General features: G+C 41.6%; 1 protein-coding gene across 1 annotated transcript in view; it reads right to left on the reverse strand.

Annotated features, from left to right (window-relative positions):
* Positions 1–2,076: 2,076 nt before the first annotated feature.
* Positions 2,077–20,407, reverse strand: part of tekt2 (tektin 2 (testicular)) — a 33,011-nt gene continuing 14,680 nt past the window's right edge. Inside the window, exons 5-10 of the mRNA XM_078566288.1 lie at positions 20,098–20,241; positions 18,937–19,051; positions 13,429–13,536; positions 11,650–11,793; positions 5,438–5,517; positions 2,077–2,461 (exon numbers count right to left, since the gene is read on the reverse strand). Of these exons, the coding sequence (XP_078422414.1) occupies positions 2,248–2,461; positions 5,438–5,517; positions 11,650–11,793; positions 13,429–13,536; positions 18,937–19,051; positions 20,098–20,241 (805 nt within the window). The 3' untranslated portion in view covers positions 2,077–2,247. The remainder of the gene's footprint in view (positions 2,462–5,437; positions 5,518–11,649; positions 11,794–13,428; positions 13,537–18,936; positions 19,052–20,097; positions 20,242–20,407) is intronic.

Below are 20,407 nucleotides of genomic sequence, written 5' to 3' on the forward strand. Positions count from 1 at the left end.
GTTCACAGCAGCATTGTCAAACAAAATTTCACACCAAGTCACACAAGGAGATATTCTTGGTCAAAGGAGCATGTTTCAGGGGGTGTCTTAAAGGAAGTAAGTGAGCATGAGTGGAGGGAAGGTTTAGGGAAGGAATGTTAGAGCTTCCGGCCCAAGCCGCTGAAAGCACACTTGCCAAAGGTGGAGTAATTAAAATTGTGGATGCTCAGGAGGCCAGAATTGGAAGATTGCAAATATTATGGAGAGGTGTGGGGCTGGAGGAGATGACAAAGATGTGGAAGGGTGAAGCTATGGAGGGAGTTGAAAACAAGGGAACTCCACTCAACCAATCTCTATCAGACACTCAAATACATTTGGCCACACAGATTGTGTCAAATAAATGTTCTTAGGTGTTAAGAACAGTTTTATTTATTTAATCAGTAACTATCTTTAAGGGGAGATAGTAGTGTAGTGGTAATGTCACTGGACCAGTAATGCAGAAGCCCAGACTAATGCTCTGGAGACATGGGTTCAAATCTCACCATGGGGGCTGGTGGAATTTGAATTCAATTAATAAATCTGGAATTGAAAGCTAGTCTCAATAATAGTGACCATTAAAGTATCATCTATTGTTGTAAAAATCCATCTGGTTCACTAACGAACCACTAAAGCTGCTGTTTTCATCTGCTCAGGCTAATGTGACTCCACATCCATAGCAACGTGGTTGACTCTGGAATGACCTAGCAAGTCACTCAATTCAATTTGGGATGGGCAACAAATATTGGCCTTGCTAGTGATGCCCACATCCCATTAAAGGAAAAACCTTTGATTTGGCTGTGTCAGTGCTGTGGTAGGGAGTGGAAACCTAAATGAGGAAGTTCAAACGTGCAGTTGGTAGCTGTGGCTGGTGAACTTTATGACAAGTCATGATCAGTGATAAATACCTAACCACAAAAAGGCTCCAAAAATATTTAGACAGGTTAAGTGAATGGGCAAGTAGGTGGCAGTTGGAACATAATGTGGAGATTTTGTTTTTATTTATTTGTTCATGAGATGTTGGCATCACTGGCCAGACCAACATTTACTACCCATCCCTAATTATCCTTGAGAAGGTGGTGGTAAGCTGCCTTCTTGAACCACTGCAGAACATGTATTGTAGGAACACCCACAGTGCTGTTAGGGAGTTCCAGGATTTTGACTTACTGACAGTGAAGGGACAGCAATATAGTTCCAAGGTCAGAATGGTGTGTGGCTTGGAGGGGAACTTGAAGGTGGTGGTGTTCCTATGTATCCAGTGCCCTTGTCTTTCTAGGTGGTAGTGGTCACGGGTTTGGAAGGTGCTGTCAAAGGATATGAGTTTAGAAGACTAGAGAAACAGAATACTTTTAAAATGAGAAATTACTATGATGTTCATAGGGATTTGGGTGTTCTTGTACATGAATCATGAAGTTAACATGCTGGTACTGCAAGCAATTAGGAAGGTAAATGATATATTGGCCTTTATTGCAAAGATGTTGGAGTTACAAGGGTAAGGAAGTCCCTTGTTGCAATTGTACAAGGCTTTGGTGAGACCACACTTGGAGTATTGTGTATAGTTTTGGTCTCCATCCCCAAGGAAAGGTATACTTGCCTTAGAGAAGGGTGCAACTAAGGTTCATTTGATTGATTCCTGGGATGAGAGGGTTGTTATATGATAAGGTCATATGAGAAGAGTGGTCATATACTCTCTGGAGTTTAGAAGAACGATCAAGCTTCACAGGGTAGATGTTTGCTGGGCTGCGGTCCAATGGTTGCTGGTAGCCCTCCAGTACCTTACCCAAATGCAATTTTCAGTAAAGATCCCAAGAGAACATTCAGAAGCAGGAATGCCCAATTGACATTTCCACACCCCATTCTCCCACCCTGCCGTTCCAATGCCAGCTAGATTCTGGAATGTGAAGATACTACTGTACCATATTTATTTATTTATTAAGCCATTTAGATAGTTCATGAGAATAATCCTTAATTCCAATTTTTTTTAAATTAGGAAAGTGTTTGTTCTTTGCAGAATTTTCTTATTTCTAACACAGAAATCAAATGATCTTAGCTGTTCAAATTACATCTCCCAATTCTTTTCTTTTTATTCAGTTGTTAACACCATAAACTCCGCTGCCGGACATGTTGTACATTTATTACTTTGTATGATTACAGAACATATCATTACAGATTCCTTATAGTAGCAGATTCAACATGAGATTAAAAAGTGTACATGATGTACGTGATCCCATATTATAATAATTCAAGTTGTCGGCATTTAATTTCTGACAGTTGTCGGTTGGGTGTACGGGTGAAGCTATCCATCTTTGACGCATATTTCTCAGGTGGAGTTGTTAGTTTTGCTCTTACATCCATGCTGTGCTTATCAAGACAGAGTGAATGGGTCTTGAAGCCGATATCCTCTTGTACACGTGCAAGTTGCTTGTACAGAGAAGTCAAAGCATCCCTGAAACACAGGAATCAGAATTAAAGCAATTGGAAAGCTTTGTCATCACTTTTTCTCTTCTGCCTTCAGCAAATTTCATCATGTATTTCAGTTATCCCAATAACTCTACACTTCACACTCAGCTACAACATAACCTCACAATTTTAAGCTCCAGAATTGGGCATTTATAATTTCCTTTCTCAGCTGAACATTGATGAAGCCCTTAGAGCAGGAAAATGAAAGTTCTTGCTGCAGTTTCCTTTTCACCTCAGTTATGCCACCATGTGGAGAGACAAAATGAAAGCCAGGTGCTTCCCCACCAGGAGATAACTTTAACCCAAGCTACACTTGCAAGTATTCCAGCAGCCAATTACACTAGCAATACAGGTATCTTAATATGGAAAATATAATTTTCTGTGTGACAGCCCTTGTGCAACATAAATTTTCTGTTTGGGTGATGGTCCCTTTATGAAGAACTAGGTTTCACTGGAAGATGATTACTTGTTTTAAAAAAAACGTGTTTCCAGCAACTGATCATGTGATCGAGCTGCCTGGGAGATAAACAATAGTAAAAGATGGGTAAACAAGAAGTTAATTACAGAAGAGAGTAAATTTCTGTGTTGGGGATTCTGTTTTCCAAGCAATTTAATTTAGAACGAGCTGGCTGCAGGGAACATTTGTTTCAAGCCAAATATAGTTGAAATTCTGTGTGCTGGCTAACAGGGTTTAAAACTCTTAATAACTGAAGGGCTCTACTAACAGTGAATTGGACTTCTAGGATAGCAATGCTAAGAAGAGGGAGAGAGAGTTCTGAGATGCAAAATTTCAGAGTTAAAGAATGTTAGAACTAGGAGAGTTCTGACCCAAGGTGACTGTGCTTAAGATGCTGGAGACACCTATGTTGAATTGGGAGACTACAACTGTGGGATGGTTGGAAGAGATCTGAAGGGACAACCTTAACGGAAGGCCCAAGAAGTTTCAACCCTTATATGAATCTTTGAAACAGAACTCAGACCAAGTGGTCAATCTTCCAACTTCTAATAAGTATCTGACTTGAGTTTTTTTAGGGGGTGCAAGTCAAATGGGTGTAGGAGGAAATTTGAGTTAAGATGTTTGGTTTAGAGTATAAGTAACTGTGTTAATTGTACTTTTAATACAGGGGTATTTAAGATAGTGTAGTTATTAGTATTTATGTTCTTTGATTTTTGTGTAGTAAAATTCTTCTAATTTAATCAGTGAAACTTGTGACTTCATTCTTTTATTAAATATCTGCATTTTTGGATTTCCAGAAAAAGAAACAAAAATGTTACAGGTCTCTACCGAGATCATAATACATGGTATAACATTGCATTTATGTATGTGATGGACTAAATGACCTACTGCAATAATTAAATATCCTTCCTCCAATTGTATCTCTCTATTCAATAGAAGTAAAAAAAGTAATTCATTGCACAAGAGGCTAAAAATAAACATTATTAGAATATTTCTGACAGTAAGAGTGTTTGAGCACATTGAGCCTGGTCACAGGTACATGCTGTCTTAGGGTCGGTGAAGATGGAGTTTGTAGGTACATATTGGACAGGCAGAGCATTACAAACCAAGTTCAAATTTGCAAATTTCTAATCTGTTACTTTGAGGTGATGAGGATAGAAGATCAGGTAACAGTCTCTGAAAGAAATGTAAACCACTTGTGAGCAGATAACGTGTCTCAATTTCTTTTTAAGAACAACTTTGGCAGAGAGCAGGCTGTTAGTCCTTTTGGATGGAAAATATAGGAAGAAAGTAACAAGAACATTAAATAAAAATGTAAATACAAAATGTATTTAATTTAAATACCATTAAAATGTCAAGTGGGATATAATGACTTCATTTGAAGACTAAAAAATTGCTAAGTTTACCATACTTGTATTAACAATACGAGAAAGGGCATGATATACCTTATATTAATAAGGCACACAACTTATATCAATAAGCCACACAACAAACTTGTGTGGAAAGTTATAGATCAGGGAATAAAAGGGACAGTAGCAACATTGGTACAAAATTGGCTGAGGGATAAGAAACGGAGAGTAATGGTTAATGGGCATTTTTCAGGTTGGAAGAAGACTTGTAGTGGAATTCCCCAGGGGTCAGTATTGGGACCGGTAGAGAGAGCTGTTTCTAAAGCATACAGCATTATAGACTTCATTAATAGGTGCGTAGAGTACAAAAGTACAAGGGAGGTTAGGATAAACTTATATAAGACACTGGTAAGACCTCAGCTGGAGTATTGTGTACGTTTCTGGGCACACTATATGAAGGATGCGAACACATTGGAGAGAGTTCGGAAGAGGTTTACGAGAATGGTTCGAGGGATGAGACACTTCAGTTATGAGGAAACATTGGAGAAGTTGGGACTGTTTTCTTTAGAGAGGAGAAGGCTAAGAGGAGACTTGATAGTTTTTAAAATCATGAGGGGTCTGGACAGAGTAGATAGGGAGAAACTGTTACCACTCGTAAACGGATTGAGAACAAGAGGGCATAGTTTTAAAGTGTTTTGCAAAAGAAGCAAATGCGAGGTGAGAAAAAACTTTTTCACAGCGAGTCGTTAGGGTTTGGAATGCACTGCCTGGAAGTGTGGTGGATGCAGGTTCAAACGAGGCATTCAAGAGGGCACTGGATGATTATCTAAATAGAAACAATGTGCAGGGTTATGGGGAAAAGGCAGGACATTGGCACTGAGTTAATGCTCAGAGAGCTGGTGCAGACACAATGGGCCAAATGGCCTCCTTCTACACTGTAATAGTTCTGTGATTAAGACACCTTCGCAATGTTGACCCTAAAAAATTATACTGCTGAATATTTCCTTTTTAAAGAGAATGATATGGACCTGACTAGTACTTTCTTGACATCAGTCTACACTTGATATACCAGAAAACTAGTACATTGATTTGTACATAGAAATCAAATATTTTAAAGATAGCAAGCTAATCTGTAAGAAGAGAACATAAAGCATACTGAGATTGGGCAAGTTTCTGTTTGAGCGCTTCGATGGTCCCCTCCAACTGATGAACCTCATCTATCAGTCCATACTGTGCCTGGGGGGAGAAATAATATTCAATACTTAAGGAGGGAATCATGGCATCATTATCAGTTTGCATAACATTTCATGAAGATAGCTCTCCCTCAATTTTCCTTTACCCATTTCTGCCTCGCATCTACCCTTCATTTCTTGCCTGGATTCTGAAGCGTATACAATTGCTGTTCTAATATGCAACATTATGTAAACAGGATCAACACATCAAACATATCCTCCTGTAAGTGCTGTGATAAGAAATTGTGCAATGTATTTGTGAATCACCATGTTGCTTCCATTTAAAACAAAATCCTTGCATTTGCATAGTGTTTTTAATATTAAAACAATCAAAAAGTATGTCCTCTATCTCAAGAGGATCAAAATACAAAAGCGAGAAAGTGACATTTCAGTCATACAGAGACTTGGTCAGACATCATCTGGAGCACTGTTTGGTTTTGGGCACAAAATGCTGGGAAAGATCTATTGGCCTTGGGTGGGGCATGGGGCAGATTCAGCAGAATGATAATGGGGCTGAAAGGATTAAATTATGAGGACAGGTTACATAAAACTGGCTTGTTACACTCTGGAGTTTAAAAGGCTGAGGGGTGATCGAATTGCCTTGTTTAAAATGATAAAGGGATTAGGTAGTTTCTCAATATCTATCCTATTTCCATTAGTGGGGAACGATCATTAAAATTAGAACTCAACCATGCAGAAGTGAAATCAGGAAGCATTTCTTTACACAAAGGTTAGTAGAAATCTGAAACTTTCTCCCCAAAGGTTGTGAATTATGAGTTAACTGAAATGTTCAAGATCCTCTTCCTAGCCCTCGTCACCCTGCAGCCATCCATCCAGCCGGGCTGGAGCACTGAAGAGCCTCGGCACCTAGGAAGTGTCTCAGGATGTAAGCGTCATGGGGGCTGCCAGGGTACCTTGCACAGACTTCCAGAATCTGCATCCTGTGGTCAAACACTATCTGCACGCTCATGGAGTGGAATCCGTTCCTGTTAACAAAGGCACCCAGCTGACCCGCTAGTGCCTTGATGGCCACATGTGTGCTGTCGATGGCATCCTGGATGCAGGGGCACCCATCAATTGCTTTAAAGCCGCCAGCTCGCTCAGCCTAGCTGGCTTCATCCATACGGTAAAGAATAAACGTCAGTAACCGCCTGAACAGAGCTTCTGACACCAGCTTGACACAACTGTGGACAGCCGATTGGGAGACTCCACACAGATCACCCATTGACCCCTGGAAAGAGCCGGAGGCATAGAAGTTGAAGGTCGCTGTGAACTTCAGAGCCACTGGCATGGAGTGTCCACCTACACAGTCAGAGCTGATCTTGGGCCCAATCATCTAACAAATGGAGGTAACGGTCTCCCTTGAGAGGCGGAGCCTCCTTCGGCATTGCATCTCAGACATATTGAGGTAGCTGCATCGCCGCCTATAAATCCTGGCAGCAGGATAGCTTCTGTGGCCCTTTCCACGTTGGACTTTCTGCTGGCCCTGCACCTTTTGTGCCTGCGCCTCGCCTCCCACAAGTTCCTCCCATGGAAACTGCATTGGGACACCTGGCTTTCCCTCCCTTCTGCCCCTCTCTCCTCCTCAGAGAAGGTGCCACCAGTGGAGACCACAATCCCCATTACCAGGGTAATGGAAGGCTGTCTGACGCTTGGAAGGATCCACACAGTCTGAATCCTCCGGGGACTTTGAAGACACCAAAAAGTCCTGAAATGAAGCCCAGAAATGCTAACAACGAAGCCCTGAACAGAGATGAAGCTGCCAAGTACCATTAAGCAACCAGCAGCAAACTATCTACCAAATCCTTACTACTCACGTTGGCGATGTTGCTGATCCTTTTTATCCTGCCGTTGGATGAGGTTTAGCAAATTGTCGGCTGCCCGCCTGCCCATTTTACCCGTGCGGTGATCACGAAAACGCACAGGCAACATAAAATCTAGCTTAATTGCCTTTTTATTGGCCTTAGCTGGTCTCATAACTGATGGCGGGCATGGCTCTGACTCCCGCGTCTGCCAGCCGGCTAAAATATCGTGTGAGCGCGCGATGACATTGGGACGCTCTCCCGATGTCATCACGTGCTATTTTACGTTTGAGCGGGTCGGGCGTGTGCCCGCCTGCTCAGCAACAATTTCTGTCCCTGGTGATGTATGGTTAAAGCAGTTGTGCAAATAATACACTCAAGTCTCTGCCCTTTGGATTTAAGTGAGTGAAGGTGAGGACCATACTATGGAGAACGATTGGGATGGAAGAGAGACGTTTTACTGGACAAAGGTGGAGGGGTTGAATAAATCAATGTCTGCAGAAATATTTTTGTGAATGGATTGCCAACGACTGGGCAGCTGGAGGTTTGAAAGTGCAGGAAGGAAATGGAGTAAGAGACTTGGGAGGTGGTGGTGGCTGGGCTGGGGTGGGGTGGTGGTGGTGGGTAAGTTTTTCGGCAGTGGGCAGAGAAAGAAATGGGCTAAAACACTGAGCATATATACAGTTCAGATTTTACATCTGTCATTGAATAAAAATAACTTTCACTGTAACTTTGATTTTTTTTACATATTCAGTTCTTGGCAAGCTGCTTGCCACCGCCTCTAACTCTGAAAGCTGTGTTTCTGTGGATATAACTGTGAACTGGCATCAATACCACCAAAGTAATCAACAGTTCAAATGGGGGAAACCAAATTTGTCAGCTTCTCTTTGCAGCTTAATTCTCCTGCCACAGAAGTGCTCAAGATTTGACAATCTAATACTGCTTTCAAAATACCAAATTGAGCTGCAATAAAGAAACATGGACTGATCTCCTGATGGCTTAATATAGCAGAGTTTAATTTAAACCTTTTATAGCAATGGGCTAGACTCTGTGTGCTGCAAAGTGGGTCACAAATGATTCACTCACTTTTAAGTTGGATAGTGCTCCAATCATGGCCATTCATTTATAGTGGCTGAGTAATGCAGTTGTATGAAATTTTTAAAAAAAAATGGATGTTTGGGATCACATTCATTATATCTATAAGATCACCAGTTTATGGGACAAAATTAATCAAATTCTGCTTCCATTACATTGCATTTAAGAATTTTTACTTGTGCTTAGGGGTCCCATTTAATTAGTCCTTTCATCTTCCATGAAAATTGCAAACCAGTGGCCTGTATCATAATTGATCATAAGACCATACGATGTAGGAGCATAAGTAAGCCATTGGGCCCATCGAGTCTGCTCCACCATTCAATGAGATCATGGCTGATCTGATAATCCTCAACTCCACTTTCCTGCCTTGTCCCCAGAACCCCTGATTCCCTTACTGATTAAAAATCTGTCTATCTCAGCCTTGAATGTACTTAATGACCCAGCTACTACAGCTCTCTGAGGTAAAGAATCCCACAGATTGACTACCCTCTGAGAGAAGAAATTCCTTCTCATCTCTGTTTTAAATGGGCGACCCCTTACTCTGAGATTATGCCCTCTGGTCTTAGACTCTCCCACAAGGGGAAACAACCTCTCAGCATCTACCCTGTCAAGCCCCCTAAGAATCTTATATGTTTCAATAAGGCTGCCTCTCATTCTTCTAAACCCCATTTGAGTATAGGCCCAACCTACTCAACCTCTCCTCATAAGAAAATCCCTCCATCCCCGGGGTCAACCTAGTGAACCTTCTCTGGATTGTCTACAATGCAAGTATATCTTTCCTTAGATAAGGGAACCAAAATTGTTCAGTGTTCTAGGTGTGGTCTAACTAGTGCTTTGTATAGTTTTAGTAAGACTTACTTAGTTTTATACTCCATTCCCTTTGAAATGAAGGCCAACATTCCATTTGCCTTCCCTATTACCTGTTGAACTTGTATGTTAGCTTTTTGGGGTTCATGCACAAAGACTCCCAAATCCCTCTGTGCTGCAGCCTTCTGCAGTCTTTCTCCATTTAAATAATATTCAGCTCCTCTATTCTTCCTGCCAAAGTGCATAACCTCACATTTTCCCACATTATATTCCATCTGCCAAGTTTTTGCCCACTCACATAACCTGTCTATATCCCTTTATAGACTTGTGTCATCCTCACCACTTGCCTTCCCATCTATTTTTGTGTCATCCACAAACTTGGCGATAGTACATTCACTTCCCTCATCTGAGTCATTAATATATATCATAAATAATTGAGGCCCCAGCACTGATCCCCATGGCACTCCACTAGTTACAGGTTGCCATCCCGAAAATGTCCCCCTTATCCCAACTCTCTGTCTTCTATTAGTTAGCCAATCCTCTCTCCATGCTAATATACTATCCCCAACACCATGGGTTCTTATCTTATTAAGTAGCCTTATGTGTGGTGCATTATTGAACACCTTTTGGAAATCCAAATATATTACATCTACTGGTCCCCCTTTATCTATCTTGCTTGTTATCTCCTCAAAGAATTCTGATAAATTTGTTGGGCATGATTTCCCCCTCATGAAGCCATGCTGACTCTGCTTGATTAGATTATGTATTTCTAAATGCTCTGCTATTACATCCTTTATAATAGACTCCAACATTTTCCCAATGTGTGATGTTAAGCTAACTGGCCTATAGTTACCTGTTTTTTGTCTCCCTCCCTTTTTGAATAAGGGTGCTACATTGGCCATTCTCCAATCCTCTGGGACTTTTCCAGAATCTAAGGATTCTTGGAAGATTACTACCAATGCATCCACACCCAACTTGAAAACCACACCCAACTTCCAATTTATTTTGTGCTTATTGGAGTCACCGAATACGCTTCCGACCTCGTTCACTTCTCTCTATCCATTCTCCTCCCTCCTTGTTATTTTATTTTTCTCTCCTTTTTTCACTTTTCCTCTTTCCTGTTCTTGCTCATTTGTAATTGCAACTTGTTTGTTTGCCTCAGAAATTGTGGTGGGGAAAGACACCCAGGCTGGGGTACTGGTGCAGCAGCATTTGACTAAGGAGATAGGCAGGTTAGAGGCACCAAACACTGGGTTGGGACTACATACCAGAAATACTGCTATAGGTCTAATGAATGTCAGAGAGCCACTTACTTGCTGATCTTCTAAAGGTGGAACAGTTTGCCAAATAGCTCTGATTTACTGGGTAACTGCACATTACCTGGCCAAATGGCTCAACAAAGTCCTAGGTTCAAGCTTTAGACGTGCTGAGCTAACGGAGGAGGCTATGGCTGCTGCCAGAACAAAATCCCCTGGAATCCCAGGATTGCGGAGTGACCCAGGTAAGAGGGTAAGTGCTGTTGTGGTGGGGGTCATAGGGAGAGGGGATCCATGGGGGTCGGCAGCCCCTTCCCCATGTCCATGCCCTTGATCATGCACAGAGTAGAGCAGATCGAGGGACCATCCCCTCCAGCTGACATAGTTTGACCAGTGGTACAGGCCACATGCAAGCAGCTCATCCGGAGCCCTGAAAATTGCAAGGGAGGTGGGAATAGGCCCTTAAGTGCTCGTTAATCGGTCACTTAAGGGTGTCAAGTAGAGGCAGGGTGGGAAGGTTGACCATGGGCCTTCCCACCCAGAACTTACTACTGCTGGAGGTAGGAAGGTGTCAGGCATCGGTCCCAAAGCCAACCCACCTACTTTTCATGCCCTCCTGCCTCCTTCCTCGCCTCCTACGGGGCAGGAGATTCCGTCCTGTGTGTGGGTATTTGGGAAATGTAGAATCTGGCTTGGCTGTCATGCTTCCACAATCAAAACAGTCTGCTGATCTCATACATGAATAAAGGGAATTGTGGACATTGTTGAAATCATAAATTAGTGTTTTCAGCAGAGGAGAAAACTGGTGTTGAAAAATCAAACCAACAGGGCCGAGTGCTGCATGGAAAATCTATAAAGCTAGCCACTTTGTTATGCCATGACTAAGTAGTAAGTCTTTTGAACAGGGGCTAATATACCAGGAAATTATGGGACAAGAACAGTTAATCTTCTAAATGCGACTCAATTACTTCCACATGTCTTTCTCACTTTGTGTATAGTGACAGCATTAAGATTGTCCAGATGCAGTACAAAGTTCCCTGTCATTATCTTAACAATATGCTCAAAATAGCATGCCTCCTTAACCCATGAAGTCTTCGCAGTCCTGTAAATTCTTGGTTAAGCTTCCTTGATGAGCTGGGAATATCATAAAACAGCTTAATAAGCCTTTATTCTTACATCATCTCTGGTGAGATCAACATTAGGTCTGTAGGTGCGAGTCTCGAGTCTTGTATGAGCCACCTTTAAAGGGGCAGCCTTAGCTCGAAGATCTGCTTCAAGGCGTCGAATATCCTCTTCAAGATCTGCGATCTCCTCCAAGAGCTGAGTGAGAATAAGGACAGATAACAGGGTTTTATCATAATAAACAGAGAAAGTGGCTTCACATAATCAACCCTTTAATTTTTGAAACTGGCATTTTGTAGACTACAGGCATATTTTTTTCTAAGTTCCAAAGCCAAAATAAAGAGTCTAATGTAGGACATCACCATGGTGAAAAAGAGTTCAAAAGATGAGATAAATCAGGAAATAGTGTTGGGTGATGCCAAGTTAGGGTTCCAAAAACCTGAAGATTGTCGAAGGAAGCAGTGGACAATGAATTCTATAGTCTTGAGATATTGGGAAAAAATGATTTGGAATAATAAACATTGACTTGGATTTTGCAATCATCAGTGAATGGTTGGTGCCATTCATAATGCTTACAGTTATTCACAGATTTTTAGTAGGCTTTTGCGTGACCACTTCTGGTCATTGGGAGTCCAAATGTGGTGCCCTCTACAGGATATCTGGGACCTATGTGAACAAGGCAAGCAACAGGATGCCTCTTCAACCAGTCAGAAGAATCCTTACTGAGGTCCAAACTAGGAAATGCAAGTTAGAACATTCAATTCATTGCAAAATTGTACAGAAATTAAAATAAAGAGGGAAAGAAATATGGGATTAGTGACATAAAGGAAAAGTGTATTTTCTTTTTGAAAAAAACTTGCTCTTTTTAAAATCTCCAATGATAATCAAAATTTGAAAGAATGAGACTCAATACTGAATGAGACCCAATACTTGTAAAAGTAAATTTTCAGCGTCAGAGAGATTGTTTGGTATTAATTAAGACTTATCATGCCATTAAAAATGAACTTACACTTGAATGGGCAAGTCCTAACTTTTTCTGACAGGGTTAATGGGTAAGTACTGTAACATCATGACACGTCCTTCATGTAGTTCAATGCTGGTCGCTTGAGAAGATGCTGTTATAGCAAAACTTCTGGAGGAGCAGGTCAAATCAGACAGCCATTTCCCAATTTCTATGCTTAATTGTGCATGGATGGACACCGGAAGTCACTGTCCGCTGTGCTCATTGAATAGCAGTGAGTGCTGATAGTCTCAATCATTTACTCCTACTGCAAAATCTAGACTAACATGATCAGTTTTGATTTCAAGAGGATGTAGGGAAGAGAGAGGAACACTGGATAAATATTTTACAAAGGAATACAAAAGAATATAAGGAAAAGGCAAGGGAATGGGATCACAATAGGTTGCTTTAGTTGAACTGCTAACACTGGAACAGGTATGATGGGTTAAATGGTTTCAATCTCTGCTGTATATGTTATGATTTGATAAGGAACTACAACATAATGGGCATTATACTAAAGTTAGGTGCAACATGTCACATTATTTTTCCACCTTGCCTATCTTAAGGCTCAAAGTACCATCTTTGTATAGGAATACTGTGTTCAACTAAACGAGACTCCCACTGCTAAAGTTTTTTAATAGCAACGAGAAGCTCAGCATTGGTATTTGATTCCGGTACTAGTACGGGCCATTAGAATTAGCTTTGATCTAGTAAGCATCATTTTGTTACAGAAAAGTCCTTTAATGGGTTAGAAATGTATATTTCTTTTCAAAAAAAGTTAAAATACAAATCAATGTGGAAAATGTACATCTAAGCAGAATGAAATTCATTACATTTTTCTCCTGCCACTTCAATTCACTAAGCGCCTGTTCAAATTCATGAATTCTCTTCCTGAAGGCAAAGTCCGTGGCAACCCGTTGTGCCTCTATTTCGTTATCAGTCTGCAAAGGCAAAAATCAGGAGTCAATAGGTAAACTTAATTTCAAAAGATGTTTGCCACCTGCTAATCCTTTGCCCTTTATGAAAGACCCCCGCCCACCCCCGACATTTACAGTTCAATCTTGTGCTGCTTTGAGAATATGTTCCTCTTCATGGAATGACTGGCCCTTTAATTTTCCCTCCCTCACTGTGGTGAAGCATATTCCCACAATGGCATGACTCAGATTAGTAAATGAATGAAGGTTCATGGATATGTGCCAACTTCTTACACTCCATGGCACAGCAAGTTGGAACATCGGTTCCTTCCGTTAACGTGACCTTTGTGAAATTTCTGGGTTACATCACATCATATCACAAGTCAACAGGACTAGACTAAAAATATATTTTCTACAGTCTTTTTTCTCCCTTTTCCATTCCCCAGCACCAAAGTGTCTCTGCAATTTGATCAAAGTGCTTCTGTTGAGACATCAGCAACAGGGTGTGAAAGGCTACCTTTGGGCAATTCACTGATCAACCTTCTCTGAGAAAACTCAGTTTAGTGTCTCTCCCTCCTCGACATGGCAGAGACTTTTATCAACAGCTTAAAGCATGAAGTATCATGACACATACCTAACACACACTGCCAGCTGTGCAGAATTACTGATCTTCAAGCTGGGGTTTATTTTGTCACAAAATAGAAGCTTTTAAACAGGGGAGGGTAGAGTCATGGGGAAGAACTTAATAAAAATAGGCTGGTTGCACAAGAAATTGTGGTCAGCATAGATAAGGGTTCAATGGACTGCAGGAATTAAAACAAAGGTGAACTGGATCCCTGTTGGGATTTGTATTTGCCTATATTGTGTCCTTCCTCCTTGAAGTCCACATGCAGTTGCAATTTCCAGTAGCATGGGGTGAGGATGAGGCGGGTGTGTTGTGAGGGTTCATCTATTAGCCACTAAGGGCAGGAGCCCAGGATTTTTACTTTCCTTAGCCTAGGGACGCTGGGGTCCAAAAAAAATCACCTTCGCTGTTGTCACAGGTAAGATCAACACAGACCTGGGGGTAAACTTGAAACTTTTGATGTCCTGTTATAACTCTGTCAAAATAAATTAGGATTTATTGATGATCTTTACATTGTACAGTTTTGTTCTCTGATAAATATGGTCACCTTTTCCTACCCTCTTTTCCTTGAAGAAAGAAACAACTAAATATTGTTGTAACTTTTATTTGATATTAACATTAATTAGAGATTATACTTAATGTATATTTAAAGTGCAATTACATGCAAAAATTTTTAAACTTAATTTTGGGAAATATCGTTTGCTAGTACAGGACTTGAGTATTGCTGAAAAAAAAAAGATACATGCTGTCTAAGCTTTTCAAGGGAGGCAGTGGAGTAGTGGTACTGTCACTGGACTAGTAATCCAGAGACCCAAGGTAATGTTCTGGGAACCTAGGTTTGAATCCCACCACGCAGCTGATGAAATTTTAACTCAATAAAAACCCGGAATTAAAAATCTAATGATGACCATGAAACCATGACCATGAAATGTTGATTGTTGTAAAAACCCATCTGGTTCACTAATGTTCTTTAGGGAAGGAAATCTGCCGTCCTTACCTGGTCTGGCCTATATGTGAATCTGGACCCCAGCAACGCCCTCTTAAATGCCCTCTGAAATAGCCTAGCAAGCCACTTTAGTGTATCAAACCACTAAAAAGTCTAAAAAAAAAGGAATGAAACTTTAAGGACTAGCCGGCATTGACTTAATGCGAGGCAATGCATTTGGGGAGGGCAAACAAAGCAAGAGAATACTCAACAAATGGGAGGGTATTGAGAGAGATTGAGGAAGTGAGAGACCTTGGAGTGCATGTCCACAGGTCCCTGAAGGTGGCAGGACAAGTCGATAAGGCGGTAAAGAAAACATATGGAATGCTTTCCTTTACTGGACGAGGTATTGAATACAAAAGCAGGGATGTAATGATGGAACTGTATAAAATACCGGTTAGGCCACAGCTGGAATTTTGTGTACAGGTCTGGCCACTACATTAAAGGAAGGACATAATTGCTCTGGAGAAAGTACAGAGAAAATTTACAAGAATGCTGCTAGGCCTTGAAAATTGCAGCTATGGGGAAAGATTGAATAGGCTAGGGTTGTTTTCCTTAGAACAGAGGAGGCTGAAGAGTGACCTAATTGAGTTGCACAAAATTATGAGGGGCCTAGATAGAATAGACAGTAAAGACCTGTTTCCCCTAGCTGAGGGGTCAATTACCAGGGGGTGTAGAGTTAAGGTGATTGGGAGAAGGATTAGAGGGGACATGAGGAAAAACTTTTTCACGCAGAGGGTGGTGGGCATCTGGAATTCACTGACGATTTAGGTGGTTGAGGCTGAAATGCTCAACTCATTTAAAAGGTACTTGGGTCTACATCTGAAGTGCTGTAACCTGCAAGGCTACGAACCAGGTGCTGGAAAGTGGGATTAAATTGAGCAGCTAGTTCCTTTTCATCTTTTTCTGGGTGGCACAGACATGATGGGCTGAATGGCCTCTTTCTGCACCGTAACTTTTCTATGTTTCTAGGCACCAGAAATGACAGTGGCAAACTCAGTCCTGTCAACCCTGCAATGTCTTCCTTACTAACATCTGGGGGCTTGTGCCAAAATTGGGAGAACTGTCTCAGTCTAGTCAAACAACAGCCTGACACAGTCATACTCTCAGAATCATACTTTACAGATTATGTCCCAGGCACCACCATCACTATCCTAGCAGAGGTGGTGGCAGCACAGTGGTATACAGTCAGGAGGGAGTTGCCCTAGGAGTCCCCAACATCGACTCCGGACCCCACGAAGTCTCATGGCATCAGGCCAAACATGGGCAAGGAAACCTCCTGCTGATTACCACGTACTGCCCCCTCCCCTGCTCAGCTGATGAATCAGTACTCCTCCATGTTGAACACCACTTGGAGGAAGCACTAAGGGTGGCCAGGGCACAGAATGTACTCTGGGTGGCGGATTTCAATGTCCATCACCAACAGTGGCTTGGTAGCACCCAGTGCAGACCACGCTGGCTGAGTCATATAGGACATAGCTGCTAGACTGGATCTGCATCAGGTGGTGAGAGAACCAGCAAGAGGGAAAAACATTCTTGGCCTCATCCTTACCAACCTACCTGCCGCAGATGCATCTGTCCATGACAGTATCGGTAGGAGTCCTTGTGGAGAGAAAGTCCCATCTTCACATTGAGGATACCCTCCATTGTGTTATGTGGCACTATCACTGTGTTAAATTGGATAGATTTTGAACAGAACCAGCAACTCAAGACTGGGCAACCATGAGGCATTGCGGGCCATCAGCAGCAGAATTTTAAAAAATTAATTGATGGGATGTGGACATCACTGGCTAGGCCATCATTTATTGCCCATCCCTAATTGCCCTTGAGAAGGTGATGGTGAGCTACCTTCTTGAACCGCTGCAGTGCATGTGGTGTAGGTGCTGTTAGGAAAGGAGTTCCAGGATTTTGACCTTGTGACAGTGAAGGAATGGCGATGTATTTCCAAGTCAGGGTGGTGAGTGGCTTGGAGGGTAACTTCCAGGTGGTGGTGTTCCCATCTGTCTGCTGCCCTCATCCTTCTAGATGGTAGCAGTCATGGGTTTGGGTGGTGCTGTCTAAGGAGGCTTGGTGAGTTTCTGTAGTGCATCTTGTAGATGGTACATACTGCTACCAATGTTCATTGGTGGTCAAGTGAGTGAATGTTTGTGCAAGGGGTGCAAGTCAAGCAAGCTGCTTTGTCCTGGATGGTGTCAAGCTTCTTGAGTGTTATTGGAGCTGCACTAATCCAGGCAAGTGGAGAGTATTCCATCACACTCCTGACCTGTGCCTTGTAGATAGTGGACAGGCTTTGGGGAGTCAAGAGGTGAGTTACTCGCTGCAGGATTCCTAGCCTCTGATCTGCTACTAACCTGCAGACTGGAGGAGATAACAGCGACAGGGAGGAATGGGGCCATGGAGAAATTTGAAAACAAATATGAGAATTTTAAAATTGAGGCATTGCTTAACCAGGACCAATGTTATGTGGATCAGCAAGCAAAGTGGTGATAGGTGAACAGGACTTTTAAGATACGGATAGCAGAGTTTTGGATAAGCTCAAGTCAATGGGGGTAGAACATGAGATGATTGGCCAGGACTGCACTGAATAGTCAAATCTAGAGCTAACAAAGGGCATGGTTAGTGGTTTCAGTAGCAGAGTTGAGGCAGGGGCGGAGTCATGCAATCTTACGGAGGTGGAAATAGACAGTCTTAGTGATGGCATGGATATGTTGTCAGAAGCTCATCTTGGGTTCAAACTTGACACCACATTTGTGAAAGGTCTAGTGCAGCCTCAGACAGTTGCCAGGGAGAGGGATGGAGTCAGTGGCTAGGGAATTTAGTTGAAAGAAATTTTACTCATCTAATACTGGATATTGGACTGTAATCTGACAATTTAGAGATAGAGGAGGGATGGGAGAGGTGGTCATGAGTAGAGCTGAGTGTCTTTTCTGTGGTAAACTATGTTGTGCTCTCGGAACAGCAACAACTTAAATTTATATAGTGCTCCTTCCAGAGAGAACGTCTCAAAGTACTTTGGAGAAAAGGAACACCGAAGAAGAAAAGAGAGAAAATCAGTGGCTAGGATGAAGAAGTGAGGCACAGACAGGTTTTAAAGGAGACTTTGCAAAGCAGAAGGGAAATAGTGAGGTAGAGAAATTACGGATGGGGTGAGGCCATGGATAGATCTGAAGTTTACAATCATTTGTTGGGGTACAGGAAGCCATTGGCACTAGACAAGAAAGGTGGGGGGACAATGGGTGTGTAGGGCTTTGCTGCAGAAGAAGAATCTGGGAAGGCTGATATGCCATCTGAGGAATTGCAATTCCTTTCTGATCATAGGCCTCTCTCCCCAATTCAACCTAGACAGGTTGGTGAGCAGTCTTTAGACAGCTTTCTCAGAAATAGTAACAGCTCATCATGCCCATGCATTAAATATCCCCTCCTTTAATACAAACACCGCTTTTCAGCAAGAATTAATTCACAGTGAATATTTTATCTCCTAAATTTAGAACCTCTCTTTCAACCTCCCTCTTTTATATTTCTCTATTTATATACGCAGCATTTAGCAAAGAAAACAATAGGTCAGCACTGAGTGAATAAGTATAGTGATTATGTCACAATCAGTGTAAAATATCTTATTCTCACTCGCATTCCTGTACACTACAAGTTACAGTCAGCATTACTGCAGCTTGAATGCAAGATACTGGAACAAAGCAACCTTAATGCCACATTTATTTTACACAAGTTTAGCATTAGTGAGATGGGAAAATGCAAACTAGACAGACATCCATGGCATTCATTTCTGCTTTTGTGATATCAAGTTCTCATTAAAACTTACATGTTTAATAGTAGCTGAAATTGCTTCACGGAGACTGGTCGAAGCTTTCATCTCTGCATCTGCACGATCCTTGTTGTACCGACTGAACATATCCCATTGCTGTTTAGTGGTGGAGCTACCCATAACAGGGCAACAAAAAATAATGTTGAAAGTTGTGCTCATCTGTCCCTCCTCCAAAATTTTAGTTTATCTTTCTTTTCTCCTTTCAGAGATCATGAGAAATTTCTCACTCTGGAATGCCCATAACAGTTCAATGGGAAAATACATGGTTACACAGAGTTTTGTACTGGGTCACAAAGATCAGCAAAGTATCAGCATCAGTGACAGGTTTATGCTGAGTTAGTTATTCAGCTAGCAATTGGCCCCAGGATCTGGGTTCTCATTTCTGATTTGAATATTTAGTGAGCTGTGCTGGAAAACACACACTGTGAATATTGAGTAAGGACAAAATCCATTTGGCTGTGATGTTCATAGTGATAATGCCTGTCAAGATTCATTGCTTATAGGCTTACACATGTGAAAATGTTCACTTGGGGAACGTATTAAAGGCTGCCCTTGCTCATGAAACTATTCCCTTTCATGTCAGCAGGTAGGGGAAAACCTGATTCACTAGTATGTTGCAAGGAACCATATCACGAAAGCATTTACTTCAAGCAAACAAAAAAAAAATAATAAACTCAATGTTATGTATGTAAGTCTTCAGTTGCAATGGCACATTGAGCAAATTCAGCACCAGGTGTGGTTGTCTCAAATTCAATCCCCCAGTTTGTGCTGACATAGTTGATCTCAGCCAAGCAACATTATGGATGTTATAAATAGTCTTCGAGTCCTTGGGGTAAAGAAGAAATAACATAAAGCAGGGTTCCTGCTCCTGATCAATATCCAATTACCAATGCATGTGTGTGTGCATAGATATCAGGCGAAGATAAAATTGGTCTCAGCAATGATGCTCTGGCTGATGACCTGTTGACAGTCAATATCTCAGTTCACAGAAAGAGTAGCCACTTGGGCAATGTGCTTCCTGGTCGATGGCATGTTGGAACTGTACCCAAATATGAGTCAGCACCTTGATGAAAAGGGGAGTGTAGAACTGAGATTAAAATATGCAGAGATGTAAAGTCCAGAAGGATCAGAGTTGGGAAATACAAAGACATTTCTTACCCTGGAGGGATACGTAATGGGTTCGGTTTGAAGGAGATATTTGGGGAGTTATTGTTGAGTGACAAGGCGACTCCATCAATATTCAAAGCATCCTTTTTATTGTTGATATCAAAGATTAACTGCTGACGTGCTTCCATCAACAAACTACAAAAAAGAAAAGGACATACAGTAAATAATTCTGTGCATATTGTATAACATACATCTGAGCAATCTGCTGCTAAAACACTGTTCATGTATCATAATGTAGCATCATGTGATGTTCTATCAGGAGGCATTACATCATTGTCTGCATTAGCTTCTAACTACACCA

This window comes from Cetorhinus maximus, chromosome 21 (assembly GCF_964194155.1).
Source record: "Cetorhinus maximus chromosome 21, sCetMax3.hap1.1, whole genome shotgun sequence".
In the NCBI taxonomy this organism is placed as follows: domain Eukaryota; kingdom Metazoa; phylum Chordata; class Chondrichthyes; order Lamniformes; family Cetorhinidae; genus Cetorhinus; species Cetorhinus maximus.